Genomic DNA, 25390 nt, shown 5'->3' with positions numbered 1-25390 from the left:
GCAAAGCTTTTCAACCTGCTGATCCCAGGAGATTCTGACATAGCCTATTGGATGCTCAACACAAGGACACTTTTTTAGAATGAGTTTATAGACTAGGTTAGGAAAGTATCAATTATGTTTTCATTTGAACAAAAATTAAACTCATTTGTCTGCTCAGCTGTTCATGGAATATTGCATAAATTGGGTTTAAAATGCATGTGTTATCAACGTAACTGCCTTACAATTCCTTACATTCAATAGAACTATAAATAAAGCCCACTGTCCTAAGAGCACTGCAACTTGTTGTAGCATTTCAGTCTCAAAACTAAACCCTCTTTGATTGTACTGGAAAGAAAATCCCAAACTGACTAGTTAAACTAAAAATCAGCGTAAGTTAGGCTTTTATATCTTTTATTTTTATAAAACAAAGTATATGTATGGAATTTTCAAGCATTTTAAAAAGAGATTTTCATTTGTTTAACTAGTTAACAATAGCTACCATTTACTAGTAATCTTTTTTTTTTTTTTTTTTTTTTTGAGATGGAGTCTCCCCCTGTCACCCAGGCTGGAGTGCAGTGGTGTGATCTCAGCTCACTGAAACCTCCATCTCCCAGGTTCAAGTGATTCTCCTGCCTCAGCCTCCTGAGTAGCTGGGATTACAGGCATGCGCCACCACTCCAGGCTAATTTTTGTATTTTTAGTAGAGACGGGGTTTCACCACGTTAGTCAGGCTGGTCTCAAACTCCTGACTTTGTGATCCACCTACCTGGGCCTCCCAAAGTGCTGGGATTAGAGGCGTGAGCCACCACGCCCAGCCTTTACTAGTAACCTTAATTTTAAACCAAAACACTTTTTAAAAGTATTTATAATCACAGTCTTTACTGTGAGAAGAAGAAATTGAGGCTCAATTGACTTTAACTAACGTGTTCAGAATCACATAATAAATACAATTGAAGTTCAGGTTTATGATTGCAAATCATTTTTGGAATTAGGCTTGTTTCTTAGTACTTTAATGTCAAATTTGGGGTATTTTATAGCAAATCAAAGTCATTTCTAGAGTCCTATACCAATGCCAGTTTTATTTCACCTCTTATTACCTATTAAAAATTTTACTCTAAAATGAAACTTTTTATTACTAAGGAATATTTTTCTTTCTATACTCTGATTGAGATTTGATTTCACCCCAAATAAAAGTATATTGGATGTAACTGAAACCACTGGAATGTGTATGATTAGTCAGGGTGTTTTCCTGAAACCAACCTCAAGATAGAAATGGGTGTAGCACTGGTTTTAATTCATGTATTTATATGAGGTTTGATTATTCATTCTGTCAAGGACACATAATGAACATGGCCTCATGAAGATGATAATATGGTAAAATTAACTGGTTGGGTAACATTAAATGTCTTTAATAAAATCCAAGAATATCAGATACTACCATGACCCTAAATCTTCACCTTTTCTATTTACCTTGTCAAACTATCCCTGACCTTTTTTATAGTATTTTATTTTAAATGGATTGACTTACATGGCTCGAATAGAAACAAACTGTAAAATTTCTCTGCTTATTTCACTGTATATAGCTATGGCTTTAATGTGTTGTGGGTTTTTTTTCCCTTCCCACTGTAAAATTAAACAAAGTTTGACAGTGAAATATTCCAATTGCTAGACCACAATACATGTATGAACTTTGCCTGATAGAATAGAATGTTGAAAGTAAATATTTCTCTAAACTCTGCCCAAATATGTTTTGTCTACTTGAGTGCCAAAGAAATAATAATGACAATAATGCATAGCAGAGAATATGGAAGAGAATTGAAATAGTTTTCTATCAAAGGAATATTGTTCACGCACAATCTTTTTCCAAAATTGTAAAGTCCTAAACAAGCATTTCCATGCCAGCACAATATTATTTATTTACATTTAATTGTTACAGATCGATAATGAAACGTTTTCTTTTTTTTTTTTTTTTTTTTTGAGATGGAATCTCCATCACCAGGGCTGGAGTGCAGTGGCGCGATCTTGGCTCACTGCAACCTCCGTCTCCCTGGTTCAAGTGATTATCGTGCCTCAGTCTCCTGAGGAGCTGGGATTACAGGCACCCGCCACTACACCCAGGTAATTTTTTGCATTTTTAGTAGAGACAGGGTTTCACCATCTTGGCCAGGCTGGTCTCAAACTCCTGACCTCGTGATTCACCCACCTCAGCCTCCTAAAGTGCTGGAATTACAGGCATGAGCCACTGCACAATATCTTAAATGCTACACAAATGTCATCTAATAGCTATCACAGGTATAAGTCGGTTATGTATTTCTCTGGAAACCGCAAAATGCTAAAAAAAAAACATCTAATAGATATTAAGTACTCTTACCATCATGTATAGGTTGATGACAGAGATACATTCTGAGAAATGCATCATTACGTGATTTTGTCATTGTGCGAAAAATCATAAAGTACACTTACCTACTACCTAGGCTAGATGATACAGTCTGTTGGTCCTAGGATAAGAACCTGTATAGCATGCTACTATACTGACTATTTTAGGCAATCATAACACAATAGTAAGTATTTGTGTATCTAAACATAGAAAAGGTACAATAAAAGTATGGTAGACAATGGAATAGAACAGAGCCCTCAGAATTGATGCCGCATAGCTACAACTATCTGATCTTCGACAAACCTGACAAAAACAAGAAATGGGGAAAGGATTCCCTATTTAATAAATGGTGCTGGGAAAACTGGCTAGCCATATGTAGAAAGCTGCAACTGGATCCCTTCCTTACACCTTATACAAAAATTAATTCAAGATGGATTAAAGACTTATATGTTAGACCTAAAACCATTAAAATCCTACAAGAAAACCTAGGCAATACCATTGAGGACATAGGCGTGGGCAAGGACTTCATGTCTAAAACACCAAAAGCAATGGCAACAAAAGCCAAAATCGACAAATGGGATCTCATTAAACTAAAGAGCTTCTGCACAGCAAAAGAAACTACCATCAGAGTGAACAGACAACCTACAGAATGGGAGAAAATTTTTGCAACCTACTCATCTGACAAAGGGCTAATATCCAGAATCTACAATGAACTCAAACAAATTTACAAGAAAAAAACAACCCCATCAAAAAGTGGGCAGAGGACATGAACAGACACTTCTCAAAAGAAGACATTTATGCAGCCAAAAAACACATGAAGAAATGCTCATCATCCCTGGCCATCAGAGAAATGCAAATCAAAACCACAGTGAGATACCATCTCACACCAGTTAGAATGGCCATCATTAAAAAATCTGGAAACAACAGGTGCTGGAGAGGATGTGGAGAAATAGGAACACTTTTACACTGTTGGTGGGACTGTAAACTAGTTCAACCATTGTGGAAGTCAGTGTGGTGATTCCTCAGGGATCTAGAACTAGAAATACCATTTGACCCAGCCATCCCATTACTGGGTATATACCCAAAGGACTATAAATCATGCTGCTATAAAGACACATGCACACGTATGTTTATTGCGGCACTATTCACAATAGCAAAGAGTTGGAACCAACCCAAATGTCCAAAAACGATAGACTGGATTAAGAAAATGTGGCACATATACACCATGGAATACTATGCAGCCATAAAAAATGATGAGTTCGTGTCCTTTGTAGGGACATGGATGAAACTGGAAAACATCATTCTCAGTAAACTATTGCAAGGACAAAAAACCAAACACCGCATGTTCTCACTCATAGGTGGGAATTGAACAATGAGAACTCATGGACACAGGAAGGGGAACATCACACTCTGGGGACTGTTGTGGGGTAGGGGGAGGGGGGAGGGACAGCATTAGGAGATACACCTAATGCTAAATGACGAGTTAATGGGTGCAGGAAATCAACATGGCACATGGATACATATGTAACAAACCTGCACATTGTGCACATGTACCCTAAAACCCTAAAGTATAATAAAAAAAAAAAGTATGGTAGAAAAGATTTTTAAATGGTACACCTGTGTAGGGCATTTATCATGAATGGAGCTTGCAGGACTGGCCGTTGCTTTGGTCAAGTCAGTGAGTGCTGAGTGAATGTGAAGGCCTAGGACATTGCTATACACTACTGCAGACATTATAGTCACCATACACTTTGGCTACACTAAATTTTTTTAAAGTATTTTTCTTTCTTCAGCAATACATTAATGTTAGCTTTCTGTAAATATTTTACAATATAAACTATTGAATTTTTAAAACTTTTTGATGCTTTTGTAAAAACACTTAGCTTAACACACATATTGTACACCTGTCCCAACATGTTTTCTTTCCTTACATTCTTGTACTATAAATTATTATTATATTTAAAATTTATTATTATTTTACTTTTTAAACTCCTTTTGTTAAAAATGAAGACACAAACACATACACTAGCCTAGGCCTACACAGGGTAAGGATCATCAATATCTGTGTCTTTCACCTCCATATCTTGTCCTACTGGAAGGACTTCAGGGTCAATAGCACATATATTTGATATCTCTGTATTATAGGAGATAACACACTATCTTCTACGATAACAATGCTACCTTCTGGAATACCTCCTGAAGGATCTGCCAGAGGATGTTTTATAAGTAATTTTTTATAAGTAGAAGGAGCACAATATAAAATAACAACAGAAAGTAAAGTATTGAAAATGTTAGGCAATAGGAAATTTTAGGCCCATTATAATCTTACGGGACCACTGTCATATGTGGGATTTATTCTTGTCCATAATGTTGTTATGCAGCGCATGACTATACTCGCAAGATTGTTGGTTTCCAAAGTCTCATAATTTTGTTAAAAGTCATTTAGCAGGTCAGTTTAAATTAACATCTTTTTAAATTAAAATTCTTATTAATGTACTAAACAACATAGCTAAGATGTGAAATATAAACTTAAAATCCCTGGAGATATAAATAATAAAAATTCACGAAAACACAATATCACTGCAAAATTATGCACATTCTAATTCATAATATCAGAAAATAATTAAATAATAAAAAAGAACCCTATTTTTATAATGTCATGATATGATACAATTCTACAAAGTAAAACGTAGAATGTATTAATAGAAATTTATTAATAGAAAATTAAGTCCTAGAAACTGAGATGGATAACACATCAGAGTCTTTGCGCTGCATGAAGTCACAGACCATTTTTATAGTGTTCATCTCTGTATCACCAGAATTTAGCATTGTGCCAGGACTCTCATATCTACTAATATACATTTCTTTACAGTGGAAAATAGTTAATGAACCCTGTTTTAAAAATGTATTATAACTGAAAGGAAATATGCAAAGGGACTATGACAAATGCAAAAGTAAGAGATTCTGGAAATTAGAAAGTCTTAAGATAACAATATTTTAGTGTCTCCTGTAACTTCATTTGCAACAGTAGTGGCAAAATTAGTCTCCAAATATATGTTGGTAAAGATTTTCTACTGGAGAATAATATGGTGCAGAATCAGGATGATAACTTGTGACTGTTCCTAGGTTATCTTTCTCATACTTGGGCACCTCACTTTAAGCATGGTCTCCTTGAGGAAGGCCTTAAATTCTTTAATTTCTTGTATTTCATTTTTTCATCAATACTAATGCATTCAGTAATTTAATAAATGTTGGTTTCAAAGACATTTTAGATTTTGGAGATACAACAATAAAGACAAGACAGCAATTTATATATCCACCCCTGAGTGCCCGTATAGTTTTCTAAATCTAAACATACTCTATAGTGGCCAACAGAGTCCATTTGGATAGTTGTTAGCTGTTGTTGTTTTTAATTTCTAGGATAAAGTACCAATGTGTTTGTTCATTGGAGTAATCTGTGGGACATGGTGATTGATAAGGATTAGTCATCACTCTATACCAGACTGATAAATTAGATCACATTGATACTTTAGCATACAAATTATTTTAAACAAATAAGGCTAATGTGCCTGATTTTAAAAATCCTAATAGAATTATGATTGTTTTATTATTTTGAAGACTTAAACCAAGGATTAGTAGGAAAGGCTACTGGGAATGTAGCTCATTTTCAGTTTAGTTGAACTAAAATAATAAAATTATATTAACAATGACATTTTGAGCTAAGTGCCTGTTACTGTCTTTGATGCATTACCTATAGTGTTTCTAATTCTTCCAGTGTCCTGGTGAAATAGGTATTATGCTCATTGTTTTACTGATGGTTTAAGTGTTCCAAATGGATTTGTCATGTAGATATGACTGTAGAGCCTAAACCCTTTCCAGTAGAACATTGTGTGGTTTGTTATCACAAAACATCTATGCTACAGTTCACCAGTTGTTTCAATGTTAATTATAATGCCAATTGAATGAATATATATTAGGAGCTTTCCATATTATACCTCATTTTTTCTTTAAAATACTGTTGAAGAGTGAGGAATAACATTGTATATAGGTATGAAATTGTTGGGGTAAGACATCTTGGGAAAACTGCTTACCATTAAAATATAGAATCAACTGAAAATTTGAATCCAGCACATTCATTTTATAGGTAAACTACCACAGACACCTGAAGACTAAATGAGATCATTTGAAGTTGTCAGACTACATGCAATATTTTCTCATTTTTCTGTCTACCAACTTCTTCTAATACACGTTTTTTTTTTTTTTTTTTTTGCAGTTATAAATGTTTCAATAGATGTTTGCTCTATTCTTTTATCAAAAAATTCAAATAACATTTACAGGCATGTATTTTTCTGTCATATGTCATTAATCATTTCAAGGTGTGCTTCAATTTAAACTATTTCTATTAGCTGACTTCCCAAAAGGAACAACAGACACGTGGTATATGTTAGACTACTTTAGTTCTCCTCTTTCCCTTCACCCCATGTCCTGCTGCTTCCACCCAACCCCCCTCTCACCCGTACCCTCGTTCCTCCAACCCTATACAAACCCCTTGGGCCATCTGTGATTCAGGATAAAGGGACAAATACATGTAGATTTCTTAAGCATGCAGACTAGGAATCTATAACAAATTTACTGTCAGTGATATAAACCTCTCAAATTTTCTTTTGCTAACAAACGATTTCCTTAAGAAAATATAAAATAATTCATACATAAGCTAAAAATTGACTGAAATGTCTTCACTATTCTGTCATTCCGAATATATTTCCTTTAGTACATTCATGGAAGTTACATATCATTTCAGTTATACTATCATGTGTAAAATAGATTTTAGGAGTGGGGACGAGTTTGTTCATTGAGGTAACTTAAATAATATAAAATGTAAATAATATATTTTATCATTGAGAAAACAAAATATGAGCCAAAAATATATTTCTTTACATTTTTAGATTTAACTAGCTTTGAAAGTTTCAAGGTTTATTTTGACTAGTGTCTGGCTTTCTAATTGACAAGCTAATTAGAAGGGTATGTATGCTAGACTACTTGTCCATACCAAGTTCACTGTGCAGCTGTCCTGGGGGAAAGACGTACAACTGAACTTGTTGACACTTGAAATTAAGCAGCACTCACCCGAAAAACTGTCATTTCTTCCAGCAGAACCTCTTCTAAATCATACCAAGTCTCCTTAGGAATTGAAACTACTTTAAGAACGGTCCCAACATCTTTGAAAGAAAGTGGGGAGAAGACCACAAGTTAAGTAGATCTGAACAGAGTTTAGTGTTAATGAATAAAATATGTATTTGTCAGACAAAGAACTTTGATATCAGTCTTCCTTTTAATTTATTTTTTGGTCAAAACATGAGTAAAATATATATTCAAATGCATTGCATGCAATTAGACAAAGTATAAACTATAAAGACAACCTTGGAATATAAAAGATTGAATTTTTAGAAATATATTTAGCCTTGAAGGTTTTATCATGAGACTGCATACATTTTTAAAAATATAATAATTATTACAGAGATTGCCTGGGTTGGATCAATTCTTTTCATTATTTCTAAAAATATCTCCTTAATTGCCTGGTGTCTCAGAAACAAAACCTAAAAATAATGTCAGTTTGTCATGACAGGTTCTTCCACTTTTATTACAAAATCAGGGTACTACTATGAAGACTAAATATAAATGAAAAATGCAAGGAATGTTGTCAAGCAAGGGAAGTAGTCAGAGCTTCAGAGCCCTGGCTGCTCTTCTTGTCATCTAAAAGTCTTTAGTACTTAGAAGTTCCTAATGGTGGCTTAATGGCCATTATGTGATGAATGACAATAACCCGATTTCTCAAAGTAAACACCTAGGATTACTTATTACTGTGGTTTTTCAAAAATGCACACTTTCGTTAATCTATTTTAGTGCATTAAGGAAATTTAACAATCAGAAGCCAAAAGCATAAAAATATTGAATACATTTTATAGAGTTTTCAAACCTTGTTTTTCTCATTTGCATTGTTAAAAGAGACAACTTGTTTTAATGACAAGAGTTGTCACTCTTACTCTAAGTTGGGCTTAAAAGTTATTAATTTTCCAGTATTACAGATATGTTCCTATTCCTTGATGGAATGAGGAACGGGGGCTTATTAAATTCAAAAATTTTACTCTTCAACCTTCTAGTTCTGACTAAACTTGATCAAATCTAGTTAGCCTCAATTGGTTCCTTTTAATCAAGTTCAACAAAGTTGTTGTGAAGAAAATCTTGTCAACAAAGAATGAATTATATGAGAAAAATAATTCATCGATAACTGTTTTTGGAGAACCAACATGATATGTTATATGAGATCAAGAAAGGTTGCTAATTTATCCCTTGTAAAGTTAAACCAAACAAAGTACACTTTTAAGAAGATCCTTCTATATTTATAGTACCTTAAACTACTCGTAACACTAAAGATTAAAGGTAAATTAGGTTAATCTACTCAGTGCTTCAGATCATGTCTCCGGTACCCAAACACAACTTTATCTCTTTTCCAGATCAAGTTTTACTGAGCAGTATTTCAAACAATTTCACACAAATTGAATCAGATTACTCAACTAGGATCAATATACTATGATGTGCAACTTAGTTAAAAGATAAAATTACTGTAATCAGTTTACTTTGCTGACAGATGACCCTGGTCTGTACTGACCGATAGCCATCCACATCATCAGACATTCAACACACTCATGAAATTGGTGCCTTTAAAGACAGCTTGCGTCCAAGAGGAATTAAAAGCTCATGATTAAGTTTATTTCGTCAAATACCCGGAAGCAAGCTTTGTTGCTTTGACGGTGAGTGAGAGACTTCTTAATACATTTAAGCCAGAGGTGAAGAAAAAGGCAAGTGTGACATGACTGAACAAACTTAATTCCTCTGCAAAGAAATTCAACTATAATTTGATGTTAAATGATAAACTAATATTTATCCGAGAGAAATACTATTTCTTATATGTTCTAAGGATATTTATAACCAGAAATTGATACTTGTAATTCATTGACTTTTATGAAACCCTGGGTCTGCTTGGGATTCTTTTATTTGGTAGAGAAACTCTCTCTCATAAAAGTAGACTTTAATATATTGCTCAGAATCTGACACTGTTACACCTGATAACATAAGTATTTCACAATTTTGTTATAAAACTTTAAGTCTTTAAAGCAGTTACTATATGGTTGCCATTCCCCTGTAGTTAATGCAATTTTTTTTTCTGTTTCTCACTAAGGGAAAATAAATGTTATTATACAAGGTTTCAGTGGAGCACTCACTCTGTTTCCCATTGATTTATGTCAGTTAACAGTGTTAATGGAGACTAGAAATTTATTACCTTGGAATCTGACCCTAAGTAGCAAGTATCAGATTTGTAACTGGGACTTTCAAAAATAATATTACTATTAAAAAGAGCAGGGAAAAAATAAAATATCATAATAACAATGGAATTCATTCTGAAAATATACCTGAAAAAGTCTGTTTCTAATTCTGGAATTAGTAAAAGTGAATTGTTAAATGTCCATAGAAATGTATCTAAGAATTACTTGAATCAATTATGTTGTTTTTCTAATGAATTTTTTTCTTTTCATTGTATGAAGAAACACTGAAAAAATTTTATTGCTGACATTTATTTACTAGAGGATGTTCGCCTTATCGTAATTTTAAAGTTCAGATAATTTTGCAATAATATTCTGGAACTATTATTGAATATCTTGGGAATTTAAGGCAGGATTTGAGTAATATATCTTTGTTCTAAAAAGCCACTGGCCAGAAAAGTTATGATGCATTTATAAACATTGATTGCTTACCTAATCATTAGCTTTACCTGATTAAACTTATCAACTTTTCACTGAAAAAGGAATTTATTTTAAATTAGTATGTCTCAACTTGTCAGAAAACATAATAAATATGTAATGGAAGAATATTCACATTATTTAGTCGTTTATTAAAACTGAATTATACCTTGAAAGTAACTATAGAAACTGGCCTCAGTTCTTAGTGTACATTTGACCCTTGAACAACATGGGTTTGAACTGTGTGGGTCCACTTATATACAAATTTTCATCTGCTCCTACCACCCTTGGGAGAGCAATGCCAACTCTTACGCTTCCTTCTCTTTAGCCTACTCAACAGGAAGACAAGGGTGATCCAGTTCCACTTAATGAACATTAAATGTATTTTCTCTTCCCTATAATTTTCAGAACACTTCCTTTTCTCTAGCTTGTTTTATTGTAGGAATATAATATCTAATACATATGGCATACAACGTATGAAGCTAATCAACTGTTTATCTTATAGGTAAGGCTTCTAGTCAACAGTAGGTTATTAGTAGTTAAGTTTTGGGGAAATCAAAAGTTACATGTGGATTTTCAATTGCACAGAGGGTTGGCATTCCAACCCCTGAGATGTTCAAAGATCAACTTTACTTAATCAGTTAAACATAGTGTTCTGGAAAAAAGTTTACAGCTGAAATTAAACAATTTACCTGTTCCGATAAACATAACATCATACTGTCCATCTTCTGCATCCACTCGGTCTACGACAATTTGTGTAAATTGATAATTTACATCCGTTTTGATCACTATCGGGCGATTGTTCATAGGAAACACTGGATTGTACATGGCTGGATGACTTCTTGCAAAAGTTATAACATCATCAGGAAGGTCCTTTGTAGAGTCAAAACCACCAAATGTTTTGCTGGGACACTATTAAGATAAAGAGAAGATTATCTTTTGATTAAAATCTAATAAACATAATTATAAATTATACAATAACACATGGCCTCAATGGTTCTACTTAAAATAGTAGTGCAGGCCAGGTATGGTAGCTCACACCTCTAATCCTAGCACTTTGAGAGGCCGATGCGGGTGGATCACTTGAGGCCAGGAGTTCCAGACCAGCCTGGCCCAACATGGTGAAACCCCATCTCTACTAAAAATACAAAAATTAGCTGGGTGTGATGGTGCACGCCTGTAGTCCCAGCTACTTGGGAAGCTGAGGCAGGAGAATTGCTTGAACCCGGGAGGCGGAGGTTGCAGTGAACTGAGATCACGCCACTGCACTGCAGCCTAAGCAATAGAACAATAATCTGTCTCAAAAATAAAGAGTAGTGCAATATATAGTATATATTTCCCAAATACATCTTAATTCTCAGGGAGATTTAGTTATGTCACTAATTCTTAGGCAAAATTACAAATGCATGTAATGAATTCAATGAACTTGAGAAGTTTGGTACCTCTATTAGTGCCACAAGCGTGAGTGTTATTAGTAAAATAAGTGAAGTATTTGACATAATGAATGGAATATACTACAACTAAATGCAATTAATCTTTGGATTAGAGACGCTCAGAATAATTTTATTGAATACATTTAATTTTTTACTATGGCATCATGCTAAAATACAAATTCTCTTTTCAAACTGAAAAACATAAACTATTCTTTATTGTTTTGTTTCTAACATAATGCTAAAAAAGTACCATCAAGATATGTAATAAATAAAATAATCCCAGAGTTAAGGAGAAGTGTTATTCAAAGTGTTTAGCAACCTGCATTGCACAAAAAGTGACCAATCAGAATGCACATCATGACCAAGCAGAAGAGATAATGGCCCCAGCAGCCAGAAAGATGCACGGTTTTGCACTGGCATAAACTCATCTCTGGATGTAAACACCCTATGTAAGACAATACAACAAAAATGACAAAGTAAGATTTCACCGTCTCCTTTCACTATATTTATTGATGCCGTGCAAGCATTTATAGAGTACAATATCTCCAATCTCTTGCTTTTAGTCTTACACTTAAATAATTTCTACCATTTAATGTAAAAGCTTGGAAGCTAAAATGTAATTATGAGAGATTCTTGATCTTACAAGAAGCTTAGAATGAGAAATCAATTGTCTTTGCCACTAGCTTGAAAAATATTAATAATTCATGAGACATAAAATGAATGTGTTTTGAAATGGGAGGAGTATATATAAATACACACATATATGTCTATGTATATGTATATACATACACAATAATACAACAATAAACAGTTAAGGAATGTAAGGTTGTATTTCTTGTTTTGTATGTAAATTATAAAATTAAGGTTATAGAAATATCAAATATTTATGTAAAAACCTGGAGGACACAATAAAATGTATTTTCATGAGACTGAAAATTATTTCTGCACTTCTCTACTACCATGTAAAAATAGTTTGCAAAAATTTAGAAATGTGTGATCAAAAATTAAGATGAGATTTAATAATTTTAGATTTATATCTTATACTGAATTTAAGCACTGACATCTGTAAAGAACATGTTTTTAAATGTGAAATTTCATTCAGTCATGGAAAATCTTTGTCTTGCTTTAATTTATAATCTTGAAATCCTTTTTTCTACATTACAGTATACATTTAATATCTGTCTGTAGCTGCATTGTTTTTTGACCTTTGGCAGAAATATATTCATTTCACATTTTAAACACCTAAGCTACTTACAGTTCCCGGCCGTGGATAGGGGACTCTTCCTTGATAAGGCACCCATTGATAGTTGGGTCCATCCCTGTGGGCATATGGACCAAGGAACACCCTTCTCACATCACTCATGCTATACATACACACAGCTGATCCCTTGAAAATGTTACTGAACAAGACAGCAAGAATAAAAACAGATGTTCATCTTTATACAGTGGTAAGAGAAATATTGATACTGAGTTCTTACATTTTAGATATTATTTATTAAAATATGAATATAAATTCTTAGCAATAATGTTTGGGATTTTTCTAGTCACATGTATGCATTTAACAATACACAAAAGAACAAAAAATTTGATTTCTTAAAAATAGAAGGCATAGGTGAAAATGGCTTTATTACTCATGGAATAGATGCCTTCATATGAAACATAGAGTACTAAATTTTGATAGGAAAAACAAATACATATAAACTATAAATGCATATGTAATTTTAATATCATGGGGAAATGTTTAAAAATGTTGGTTAAGTCTCAAGCATTATTACTGAAACCAGGAAACTTTTAAATTAGCAAGAATGTTTAAGAACTCACTTTGTAGGCTGAAACTAGTACAAAAAATAGTGTCAAATGATGTGCCACATTATATTATTTTTAAATTCCCAAAAGTATTAGATCAAGCAGGAAGTTGATTCTTGTGAAGACACTTAAAATCAGCTCTTTCTAACACAGAAAATAATTACGTTAGTAGCTATTTCACTCAGTTAAAGTGGAGAATTACAGCAATTATATTCATCATTTCACTAAACAAAAATTTTGTTTGCTAAACAAAAAAATCAGATAGACTGGAAGTAAGCCACTGAATTGCCACAATTTTCCGTTTTATGGCCGGGCGCAGTGGCTCAAGCCTGTAATCCCAGCACTTTGGGAGGCCAAGGCAGGCGGATCACAAGGTCAGAAGATCGAGACCATCCTGGCTAACACGGTGAAACCCCGTCTCTACTAAAAATACAAAAAAATTAGCCAGGTGTGGTGGCAGGCGCCTGTAGTCCCAGCTACTCAGGAGGCCGAGGAAGGAGAATGGTGTGAGCCCGGGAGGCAGAGCTTGCAGGGAGCCGAGATCGCACCACTGCACTCCAGCCTGGGAGACAGAGAAAGACTCCGTCTCAAAAAAAAAAAAAAAAAAAATTTCCATTTTATTAGGCTTATAGAAATGTGGCTTGAGTAATGTATTTATACAAAGATATTAAACAGTTATGCACATTTAAAATATAGAATGCTTGTCTTTTAACCAAACTTTCCCCCTTGAAAATTACATATAAATCAGACCAAATGAACAACATGTGCTTGCAACAGTTTATTATTGGAAACTACTGCATATAGACAGCGTTTCAGAGACTGCAAGCTTCATGAGGGAAGAGACCATGCCTGGCTTCTTTTCGGCTACATCAATTACATATCACATGGCATTTCAGAGAGTAAACCTCAATAAATTCTTATAGAATTTAATAACATTTTCATAGCAGAACAAATAGCAAATTAGTGCATACTTCATACAGCACACTTTGTAATGTTTGGGTTATCTATCCTCTTTCCATTGTTCTTTACTTTGCTTATCTTTGATTAAATCAGCTATCATTGAAATACTTAAGGAGTATGATATGTAGTTATTAAGACTCACTCACATACAAATATCCATTCTATTGACATAAAGAGGTGAAATTATTTTATCTCTAGATCTCAAAAGGTGGTCCCTAGACAAACAACATGGGCATCACCTGGGTACTTATTTGAACTGCATATTCTTAGGTCCCATTTAATTTCTATTGAGTCAGAAACTCTGGAGGCAAGGCCTAGGAATCTGAATTTTATCATGCTCTCTAGGAGATTCTGATGCACACTCAAATTTGAGCCACTGCACTAAGCAATGAGGAAACAGAAGAAATTGATTCATATTTGTGTGAGTCTCTCAAGTTCTATAGCTTAGTCATTCTGTTTTTTTTTCCAAAGGGAAGAAATATTATTTAGGTATGCAGAACTGCAAATAGTTTTAGGAATATGGATTTCTTAATTTTTATGTGATTTTTAAAAATTATTGAGTAAAAACGTCCAAGCAATTTGTAATGGCTTTAATAGTTACAGAATAAAACAGTGTTGGACATCGCAGTTAATCATTTTCTGTACTATCAAAGTTACCTGCAGTACTTTTCCTGACTTTTGATTTTAAATTATTTTTCTTTTAACATTTCATCCATGTCCCAATGCATATCCTTCTTTATATGCATGTAAATGTACATGTGCTTCTTTCAACAACCCCAGGTAATGTGAACTTTTTACCGAATGTAATAGTCTGGAGGGAAATAATCTCTGTTTAATTGACAGCAACAGACTTAGGGAGGATGAGAAATAGAAAAGGGAGAAGGATGAGGAAAGAGGGAAGGAGGCAAGAGGAAGAGAAAGAGAGGAAGTAGAAGGGGAAGGAAGAAGGGAAGGAGCCAGTGGAGAAAGAGCAGGAAAAGCAGGGCAGGGATAAAAGGACAAGGAAATTAAGTTTGAGTTTGACACTGGTTACAAAAAAAACAAAAACAAACAAAAAAAAAACCCAGATATAATGCTGTAATGCTAAAGGTTTTTGTTTGTTTTTATTATGTGCTATAATGCTGAAGATTTTTGTTTGTTTTTATTATGTCTTTTTATGTGGTTATAATGTAACCCTAGTGCTGTAATCCTGAAGGTTTTTGTTTATTTTGTGTCTTTTTACACGATTATTTTAAAATCTGGGTTACAAGGTAGATAATAAAAAACTAAATGGAGTCTCAGAAAAAAAAAGTAGATTTTTTTACAAAGAGAATCTATTTACTGACTTAAAAAACTTTAAAACTATTTACACTACGTAATTAATCTTCAATTGTTGTATTAATAATTTTTCACACAATCTTAGCTAAAAGGTTGAGAAGTGATGATTGTATTAATAATTTTTTAAATTACCTAAAAGCAATTAAAACATTTCTTTTGTAAACAATCAACTTTCTCCAGACATATACATTTCTAGTTTAGTTCTAGGGTTAAAGGCTTAAAGACCACAGGAAAGTGTAGCAAATATCCCATCTGTGGAATAGACATACTGGGAAGAACCATGGACTGTTTTGACATTTCTAGATGTATTTTGTCCCCAGATTCCCATGCTAATCATCTGGTCAAAGATAGGACTTTCAGTGGAATTGCCGATGGGCTTTTCTCTTATCTAATTCATTAGCAATTGACTAAAGTGACAGAGAGATCAAGAGATAGAGAATTGTTTCCATTATATTTTCAACAAATTTTAGATTAATTTTTCCATCCTTAATTTATATCCCTACAAACTCTTCCCAAAACTCAGACTTCCATCTCTATAATATTTTACATTATATTCAAAGGTTTAAAGTCAAAGATATGCATAAGATGACATAAACATTTCAAACTGTTTCACCATTACACATTCACATCATTACAATGATGATTTTTTTCTAAAATTGATTTAAAAAACAAACATCTACATAGATCATAACTTCTTTCAGTCACCCAAGAATACACAATAGCTCAAAGGTTAAAGCAAAACGTGTCTTTCAAAAATATACTTTCGCAAATTATGAGTACTTGGATACCACCTAAATAACATGAAGTTTCTATAAGGTAGTTAAAATGTTATTTACCTGGAAGTCGTAAACACTCCATATACAATTGGATTTTTAGGATCTTTAAAGTTCATTAGGAATACATCCTCTGTTTAAAAACAAAATTGGAGAAAGTTGCTTTTTTATGGAATGGCAAAGTCTGAACAAATATTCTCTATACATAAACACTAGCTTCTTACGCAGTTCATCAAAATGAGTGTCAATGCCATTTGGACCTGGCACTGAGCAAATCAGACGAGCTTTGAGGAATGTTGTCCATTTATTCACCAGACTTCTGTGCCCTCCAAAGTCATTCTGAAAGAAGGGAACACCAGTGTTAGGCACTGTTAATGAAAATGATAATTTCAAGTATTTCTATTTTCTTCATATCTTCAAACATAAAATAGTTTCTCATGTTTTAAAAGTTCTTAATCATTTTAAATGACCAGATATAGGTAACTATCACTTATTGTTACATTTGTGGTCAAATCATTCCCTCAAGCTTTTTTGAATTTTTAAGAGATATTTACTGTGAGTAGTCCCTTTATTTATTCAAGGGATTACTTATAAAGTCAATTCATGTTCATGTACAGATCAATGGATAAAGAAATTGCGGTCCATTTACATAATGGTCTACAATTCAGCCTTAAAAAAAAGGAAATCAATTAGATAAGAGGAAGAAGCAGTTTTTTCTTTGAGATATGTTGCACAACGTGGTATCATAAATAATAATGTATTATACATTTCAAAATCACAGTAAGAGAGTAAATTTCAAATGCTCTCACCACAAAAAATAAGCATTTGAGGTGATGGGTGTTTTAATCAGTTGATTTAATTATTCCACATTATATTCATAAATCATAACATTGCTTTGTACTCTTAAATTTATATAATCATAATTGTCAATTTACAGTTTAAAAATAAAAATCAAGAAGAAGGAAATCTTGTCATTTGAGACAACATGAATAAACCGGGGGACATTATGTTAACAGAAATAAGACAAGCACGGAAAGACAAATATCACATGACCTCACTTATATGTGGAATATAAGAAGCTGAACTCACAGATGCAGAGAGTAGAATGGTGGTTACCAGGGACTTTGGGGGAGGGATGAAGAGATTTGGTCCAAGATGTAAAATTTCACTTAGGAGAAATAAGTTTAAGAGATCTATTGTACAACACCATGACTTTAATTAATAACAATGAATTATATTATTGAAAATTGTGAAAAGAGATTTTAAGTCTTCTCACCACGAAGAATTATAAGTATGTGAGATAATGCATATTAATTGGCATGATCTAGCCATTTCACAATGCATACACATTTTAAAATATCATATTGCACACAGTAAGTATATACAATTTTTATTGTCTATTAAAACAAATGATAGAATCTTTAAAAATCACTTAACCTTCCTTTCTACTCTGCAATGAATGGATTCGTTTTGTTTTGGTATAATGCTCTCTCTCCTACCTACTATGTGTTGAGATCTTACCTACATAGGCTGGTTCACAGCCAGAGCTTGTACACAGTAGGCATTCAGTGAGCATTTAACAAATGGATGATAAATATACGCCTTAAATACCCATAGAAAAATAGATAGCAAACAAAAGCATGCTAGCATCAAATACTTTATAAGCTGAAGGAGTTGAAGCAATTTATATTTTACAAACAGCACTTTGAGAAAATATTTGAATAACCCTTAATAAAGGAAACTCATTCCAGAGAAAACATTTTGAAAGTCTTCTCACCTTGAAGAAAACTGATTTAACCTAAGCATAGTAATCAATTCTATTATTGAGGTATGTGTTTACTAGAAACTATAGTTTTCAAAAATGATATTTATGTACATATATTGAGAGAACATGTTCCTTTAAAGTAAAATTGATTTCTATTTTGTTTATATACTTTTATACACCTTAAAGATTTTTTTTTAAGCCTTGAAACTAGTGCTTTTAAATATGATATGTATTTTGTGGAGAAAAAAGTCTCATCTACTTCACATGTTATTTGTATGTTTTCAAGTATTGAAAACTTTTAATTTTTCAGTAATTGAATATACTAGAGATAATAATTAGATCATATTGGGGTAACAGGTCACACATAGAAATAAACAGATTTTTTAAATTTCAGGATGCTTTCTTCAAAAGATAGAATTAAATTTTAAGACAATCATTGAATGTGGCCTTATGATTTTCTTTATTTGAAGGGTGCTTCAATATATACTAACAGTTAACTTTTTCATATTGCATGAATACTGCACTATGTACCATAGAGGGAAACAAATGGAACTATTATATTTTCACACTGATGATACTAATTAATGTGTGTTTATTGAGCAATGTTTATTCTATGTATCTAACAGTATAATGCAATATTACATTTGACATTATGCCACACAAGAAGTGAAATACCTCAGATAGGTAAAGCTCACAGCTTCAAAACTGTGTTTGTGTGTGTGTGTATATGTGTACATAGGATGCTACAATCAGTTTGTAAAAACGAGCTTTCATGTTTTTCTTTCTTAAATGAATACTTCACAACTTCCAACAACAAATATTTATTCAAAACTTACAAGGTAGGTGGGGTGCAGTGGTTCACACCTTTAATCCCAGCACTTTGGGAGGCCGAGGGGGGGCTGATCACCTGAGATCAGGAGTTCAAGACCAGCCTGGCCAACGTGGTGAAACCCCGTCTCTACTAAAAATACAAAACTTAGCTAGGCATGATGGCAGGTGCCTGTAATCCCAGCTACTTGGGAGGCTAAGGTGGGAGAATCATTTGAACCAGGGAGGCGGAGTTTGCAGTGAGCTGACATTGCATCACTGCACTCCAGCCTAGGGGACAGAGCAAGACTCTGTCTCAAAACAAAACAAAAACTAAAAAACTTACAAGGTATAGAGAACTGTGCTAGGACTGAAACAACATAAATTATCTTCTCCAAGGTAAAATAAAATCATTTTGTTACTCTAGAATTTCAAACAGATATTATGTAATGTAATTGTGAAATAATGCCAGTTACCTCACAACCTGTACCTGCATATTTGACTGCGAAGAGTTACTCATAACCAACTATAATATTCAATCATTATTTACCATTTATTTGTTACATCAGTCAAGCTTTAGCTATAATTTTTATTGTATATGCACACAGGTAGGAAATTTTAAAAAGCAAAGCTGTTATGGGAAAATGACATCCTTCTCATTTTTTTTTCTTTACCTCACCTTGCATATCTGACCTATTCTAGCATGAGTAGCTTTTCCAGAGTGTTCTCCATCTATCGCATTTTCACGGAAGAAAAAGTATACTTTGTCATCTTCAGGATTGTCACTCTCTGAGATGAGGTGGGCACTAATGAACTTTGGATCTGAGAGACAAATTATAGCATATATATTAATTCACAGCTTAATAAATACCATTCTGAACAGTCCATTTTTACTTTTTCTTAACTCTTAATTGATATATTTCAAGAAACGTATCTTTCCTTTGTTCATTTTGTAGGTACATATTAACTGTTCTTCATGAATTATAAAGTATCTTACAAAATACCTTATATCTCTAGAAAAATTTATTTATTTTGTTCTGAAGGTTAGGAGTAGGTGCAGAAAAAAGTCTTTAGGGTGATCATACATTGCAGATGCATTACTGGATATTAAAATATTTTGCAAACTATACTATCAAATATTACTTATTGCTGTTACCATAGTTATTCTTTCTTTTAAGCATAAGAATTTAAATCAAAATACTAATTGGTCTAATTGAGTTTTCAGCAAAGACTGGGTGGGCAGGGAAAAGTGAAATCCATATAAAACAAAATAAATCCTCTCCTGTCATTCCCCTTTCCTGTAAATGGCAGTGTCATTCCACTAGATACACAGGAAAAAACCCTGGCCACCCTTGAATTCTCCCTTTCTCTCATACCCAACATTCTATCTATCAGCATATCCCTATTTATCACCATTTCTTACCACATTCTTCAATATCACCTTCCTTCAGGAAACTATTGCCAATCTGAATTATTAAAATAGATTGCTAACTAGTTTCTTAGTTTCTACCTTACCAACCTTTGTCTCCACACGACAGCCAGAATGAACCTCTGCTGTCTCACTCCTTCTCCAAACTCTCCAATATCTTAATTGGATTTATTGTCTGGTATGATACATCTCCCAAACTATTTATTGATTAATCTATCCATTTATCTATCTAATCTTCCTTGCTTATTGTCTGTCTCCCCCGCCACCCAATGAAATATACATTTCATGAGAATAAGGATTTGTCGTATTTTTTTTGATATGGTGAACCTAGAGCTTAAAACGTGATAGGCAGTCATGAATATCTGTGCAATGAGAAAAGAAAAGAAAAATGGTGAAGGGAGAGGACTGTCTAGGTTATGCAGAATGTATATCAGCAATACTTAGAGCTCCACTTCAAAAAGTACTTTTGAATGTTCTTGGGTCGATATGCCTGTGCCTCTCAAACTATATAAAATATGTAATAGATTCATAGGTTTAAGACGCTATGTGCGACGAAGCTAAGTGTACCTCACTGAAGGCACTTAGGATACTGCAGACAATTATATTCTTACAATAATCTACCTTTATCCCTTAGTGTATTATTTTATCCAGGTAACAATGAAATATACACGTACAGGTCAGCACCATTCTTAAGAGACCAGGAAGAGATCAGAACTTGAAACTAGCTTTATCCACATATAATCCAAGTTATTTAGTCCTGATCTTCACACCTGTGAATAATCATCATTATCATGTGTCCTATGCTTGTAACCTTTTAACATTTGCTCTGGGACCATGCATTCAAGTATATTTCACAAGGCCACACTTTACTATCCTTTTCAGGGAAATTATACAGATTCTGGAAATAACATGAAACATATGAAATATTACCTGTTCATATTTAAAGCTCAGTGTGCCAGTGAACAAGAATAGGACAATAGTAGTTTTAAAGTAGAATTGCTTAGCACCAGCTTTTTAAAAAGATCCGTACAATAATGCAATACTCTAACCTGGATAACTGTTGCAAAGCTTTCTTTTGTTCAAAAATTTCTACTTGTTTATATTCATACATATATATATGTAAATATGCATATATGAGGAGTATGTATTCTCATGATGAATGGTGAGCAGAATAATTAATGTGACATGTTAGGAATTACTGTCACAAACTAAAGAATTACTATCACATTGGTAAAGTTAGGCTCCAGAAATGTGTGCGTGTGTGTGTTTGTGTGTGAGCACAGATGTAACAGAAACCTGGCCCGGCGCGGTGGCTCACGCCTGCCATCCCTGCACTTTGGGAGGCTGAGGTGGGTGGATCACAAGGTCAGGAGATCGAGACCATCCTGGCTAACACGGTGAAACCCCGTCTCTACTAAAAATACAAAAAATTAGCGGAGCGTGGTGGTGGGCTTCTGTAGTCCCAGCTACTTGGGAGGCTGAGGCAGGAGAATGGCATGAACTCGGGAGGCGAAGCTTGCAGTGAGCCGAGATTGTGCCACTGCATTCCAGCCTGGGCAACAGAGCGAGACTCCGTCTCAAAAAAAAAAAAAAAAAAAAAAAAAAAAAAAAAAAAAAAAAAAGAAACCTGTGTGTGCAGTGATTTAATTTAGTCACTTGTAGCTTCTGTGTCCTTTAACAAGACTCTTCCCTCTCTGAGCTCAGATGCATAATTTTCAAATTATGTTTATTTCAAACCGAGTTACTTCAGACTGAGACCTATTCAGCTTGTCTGTCATAAATAGTTCATACAAAAACAAATATTTTAAGCCTAAGACATGTGAAACAAATTTGTAAAATGTTAACAAATATACTATATTAACATCGTTATGATGATACTGAAAGGAAGCCTCCATCACATGGTAAGTTTGAGGATATTATAACCCAAATGCAGAATAAAAATGAAAACAATCATACATTCTTCTGCTTTAATCCTGGAACAATGGAGGGAGAAGTTGGTCTACTATTACCTCCCAAATTAGTGTAGTTGTTCATACAAACACTTGAATAACTTAAAGAACTCTAAGTAATTAAATTCAGTTGCCTGTTATTAGATCATAAATATGTGCAAGACACCATGTAGAAAAGAGAATCCATAATATATAATCCTTGTTCTCAGAAAGCCACAGTCTAACAAAAGCCATGTTAAAAGCATGAAAATGACAACAAAGTAAACAATATTTTACATGTATAGATTCTTATGTTCTTTTGGTGTTTGGGCATGAGTGAACGTGTCATTGAGCACTGCACTGACCTCTCTAAAATATGTGAGGCTAATTATTATCTTACAAATGTGGACACTAGTGGGAAATAACTCAAGCAAATTATCAAGTATATTCATTGCTGAAAGGACCTTCAATCTTAGTGTCTTCTTCAGTATATGATAACTACAGATGTGGGGATTTTTGCATGTGAATTAATAATCTCATCTAGTTTCAGGTACAGCCAAAAAATAGAAGTATGCACAGAAAATGAAAACCAAATTCATTAACACAGAAAATGAGAATATCCAAGAAAAACACTGTCAATTTAACATAACTTGTGTTCAAGAAATTTAGGTTATATCTCAGACTTGAAAAACAATCATTCTCATTTCCAAATAAAACAGGCCTTGATTTTGGCTGATCTAACAATTTAAAAGTAGCCATTCTTCTAATGTTTCACATTTAGAAAATCTGCTTTTTGGTCAAAACCTCTGCTCACCACACATTTTCTACTTCTTGAGTCCCACAAACGTTGCCTTCCCCTTCCTTGTTATGTTTTGTCCTCTTAGCCCTCTCTCTTATTCTCTAAGTGTATTCATCCTCTCGCCGATGAATCACCTCTTTATTCAATCCAAACCTTCAAATCAGTCATTCCAACTGTCTTCCCTATTATCTAGGATTTCTTGGCTGCTGGAATCTCCACTGTACCAGCTTTATAAATCCCCAGATTTTTTTCCCTTTGTCCTTACACTTAAGCAAGGGTTTAAAACCCCATGTACTCATAGTAAATATATCTGCTATAAATTGAAGCTATTTTTCCTAAACAAGAACCCTAGTGCTGCTAAGAAATTGTTTTATTTTCTTCTAAGATCACTATAGATTTATTATCAGCAACTGTTTTAAAGCACCCTGCTCTTCCTCAAATCGACAAATACACATCTTTAATTTATTCTCTCAAGATGGTGGTGTTACCTGCTGTACTGATAGGACCAAAGCCATTTAGTAATAACTCCCTCCTTTTCCTTCCTTCACCTCCGAATTTCTCTTCCTTTCAGGGAAGAATGATCTTTTCTCATTTTTAAGTCTAAGGTCTCTCATTGTGTGCTCTCAATCCAATATTCTACAAACTATTGCTCAAATAACTTTATTCTTCATGCAATCACTTACCATTTATATTTTCATTTATAAAATAAGTGTTAAGCACCTACTGTATACTCTGGATTGTGGAAGATTAGGGCATATTAAGGTAAAATGTTTTTTGTCTACATTGTAGTTATTCTCTTCAAGGGAATTCTGATAATTAAACTGAACAATTGTTAAACTGCACAGAAAGAACAAAAATAAGAGCTTAGAAAAAAATGCCATGGGAGATAGGGCATTGAAGGAATACACCAGAAAGAATCTGCATAAGTCTTAGTCAGAAGATATGACATATACTTCAAGATCTGAAGAATAACCAGAAACATCTCAGGTGAAGGAATGCATTTGCAAAATCACAGAAACAACGGAGAAAGTTGTACACATAGACGGTAGTCAAGAAAAAGGGAGGTGGTCAGAAATGATGACAGAAAGTTAAGCAGAGACCAGAATATGCAGGAAGTCATGTTCAGAAATATATCTGGCCTACTGGCTCTGGACAAAGCCACTGAAGTGTTCTAGACCTAGTAATGACATTGTCAGGAGTATATTTTCAGAGGATCACTCTGGCTGCTGCAGAGAAAAACAAAACAAACAAACAAACAAAAAACAACAACAAAAAACAATTGCAGTGAGGCCAAAATGAAGGCAGGAAGACCAGTTTGGTGGCTGGTCTTCCAGACAAATGAGAAAGGACAGTGACCTGGATATGGATGGGGTAGTGAGGATAGAGAAAGGAGACATGCAGAGGTCAATTGAAAATAGAATTGATGAATTATGCTCATTAATAATATGTCGAATGTAAGAAATAGTGAGAAAAATCATAAAAAAGAAACTTCTGATTTGAATAATTGCTTGTAGAGGAGTTACTAAGAGAGCATGTGAGCAAGGGAAGATTTGAGAGATGGAAGGAGGACAAGCTCTGTTTAGTGCGTCTTTAGAGTGAGAGCCTTGTGAAGACCCACAGGTCATGAATAAAAAAGCTTAGGAAGGAAATGTGAACTAGAGTTGAAGTTATCTGAAACTGAGCCAATGGAGTGATTAGGAGTGTACAGAGTAAAAAGAAAAAAAAAAAGAGAGAGGAGAGAACCTAAGACCTGGAGAAAGGTGAGGAAACGTAGAAAGGATTCTCACAAGTGGGGAGTTGCAGAAAGGAAGGAAGGTGATATAGTTCTTCCTTAGATTTTTATTCTTTCCCTTTTTAATGACTCTCTTTAAATACAAATATGTATTTTAAAATTTTTTTATCCTGAAAATAAATTCCCACAGACGCTGTATGCTGTAGAGTCTCATAATTCCTTGCATTCATTCATTAAACCAGAGGACTTTTTCAATGGGTACACATATATCCTGCCGTTTTGCATGCTTCACTACTATTGTATTGATAATCAACCGGAACTATCAAGTAAAAAAATAGATTTGTATACTTATCCTGCTTTAGTTGTCTTAAGACATTGGCACAATACAATTTCACATGTTTCTAATATTTCCATTGCTTTTTCTGGCTTCTTTTGGCTTTTCTGACTCTGAACCTGAATTGTAAGCTATCTAAACTTCACTATTTC

The 25390-nt window shown here is 33.7% G+C and overlaps 1 protein-coding gene across 6 annotated transcripts in view; it reads right to left on the bottom strand.

Moving 5' to 3' along the window:
• Positions 1 to 25390, bottom strand: part of SEMA3A (semaphorin 3A) — a 530580-nt gene that overhangs the window by 33166 nt on the left and 472024 nt on the right. For all 6 annotated transcript variants that reach the window (XM_063642072.1, XM_055283377.2, XM_063642071.1 and 3 more), the window contains 6 exons: positions 19696 to 19838; positions 16669 to 16783; positions 16508 to 16577; positions 12844 to 12988; positions 10848 to 11067; positions 7484 to 7575 (listed from right to left, as the gene is read on the bottom strand). In XM_063642072.1, coding sequence (XP_063498142.1) covers positions 7484 to 7575; positions 10848 to 11067; positions 12844 to 12988; positions 16508 to 16577; positions 16669 to 16783; positions 19696 to 19838 — 785 coding nt within the window. The remainder of the gene's footprint in view (positions 1 to 7483; positions 7576 to 10847; positions 11068 to 12843; positions 12989 to 16507; positions 16578 to 16668; positions 16784 to 19695; positions 19839 to 25390) is intronic.

This window comes from Symphalangus syndactylus, chromosome 6 (assembly GCF_028878055.3).
Source record: "Symphalangus syndactylus isolate Jambi chromosome 6, NHGRI_mSymSyn1-v2.1_pri, whole genome shotgun sequence".
In the NCBI taxonomy this organism is placed as follows: Eukaryota; Metazoa; Chordata; class Mammalia; order Primates; family Hylobatidae; genus Symphalangus; species Symphalangus syndactylus.
The sequence above is the reverse complement of the archived record's forward strand: the minus strand, read 5'-3'. Positions and strand labels throughout refer to the sequence as shown.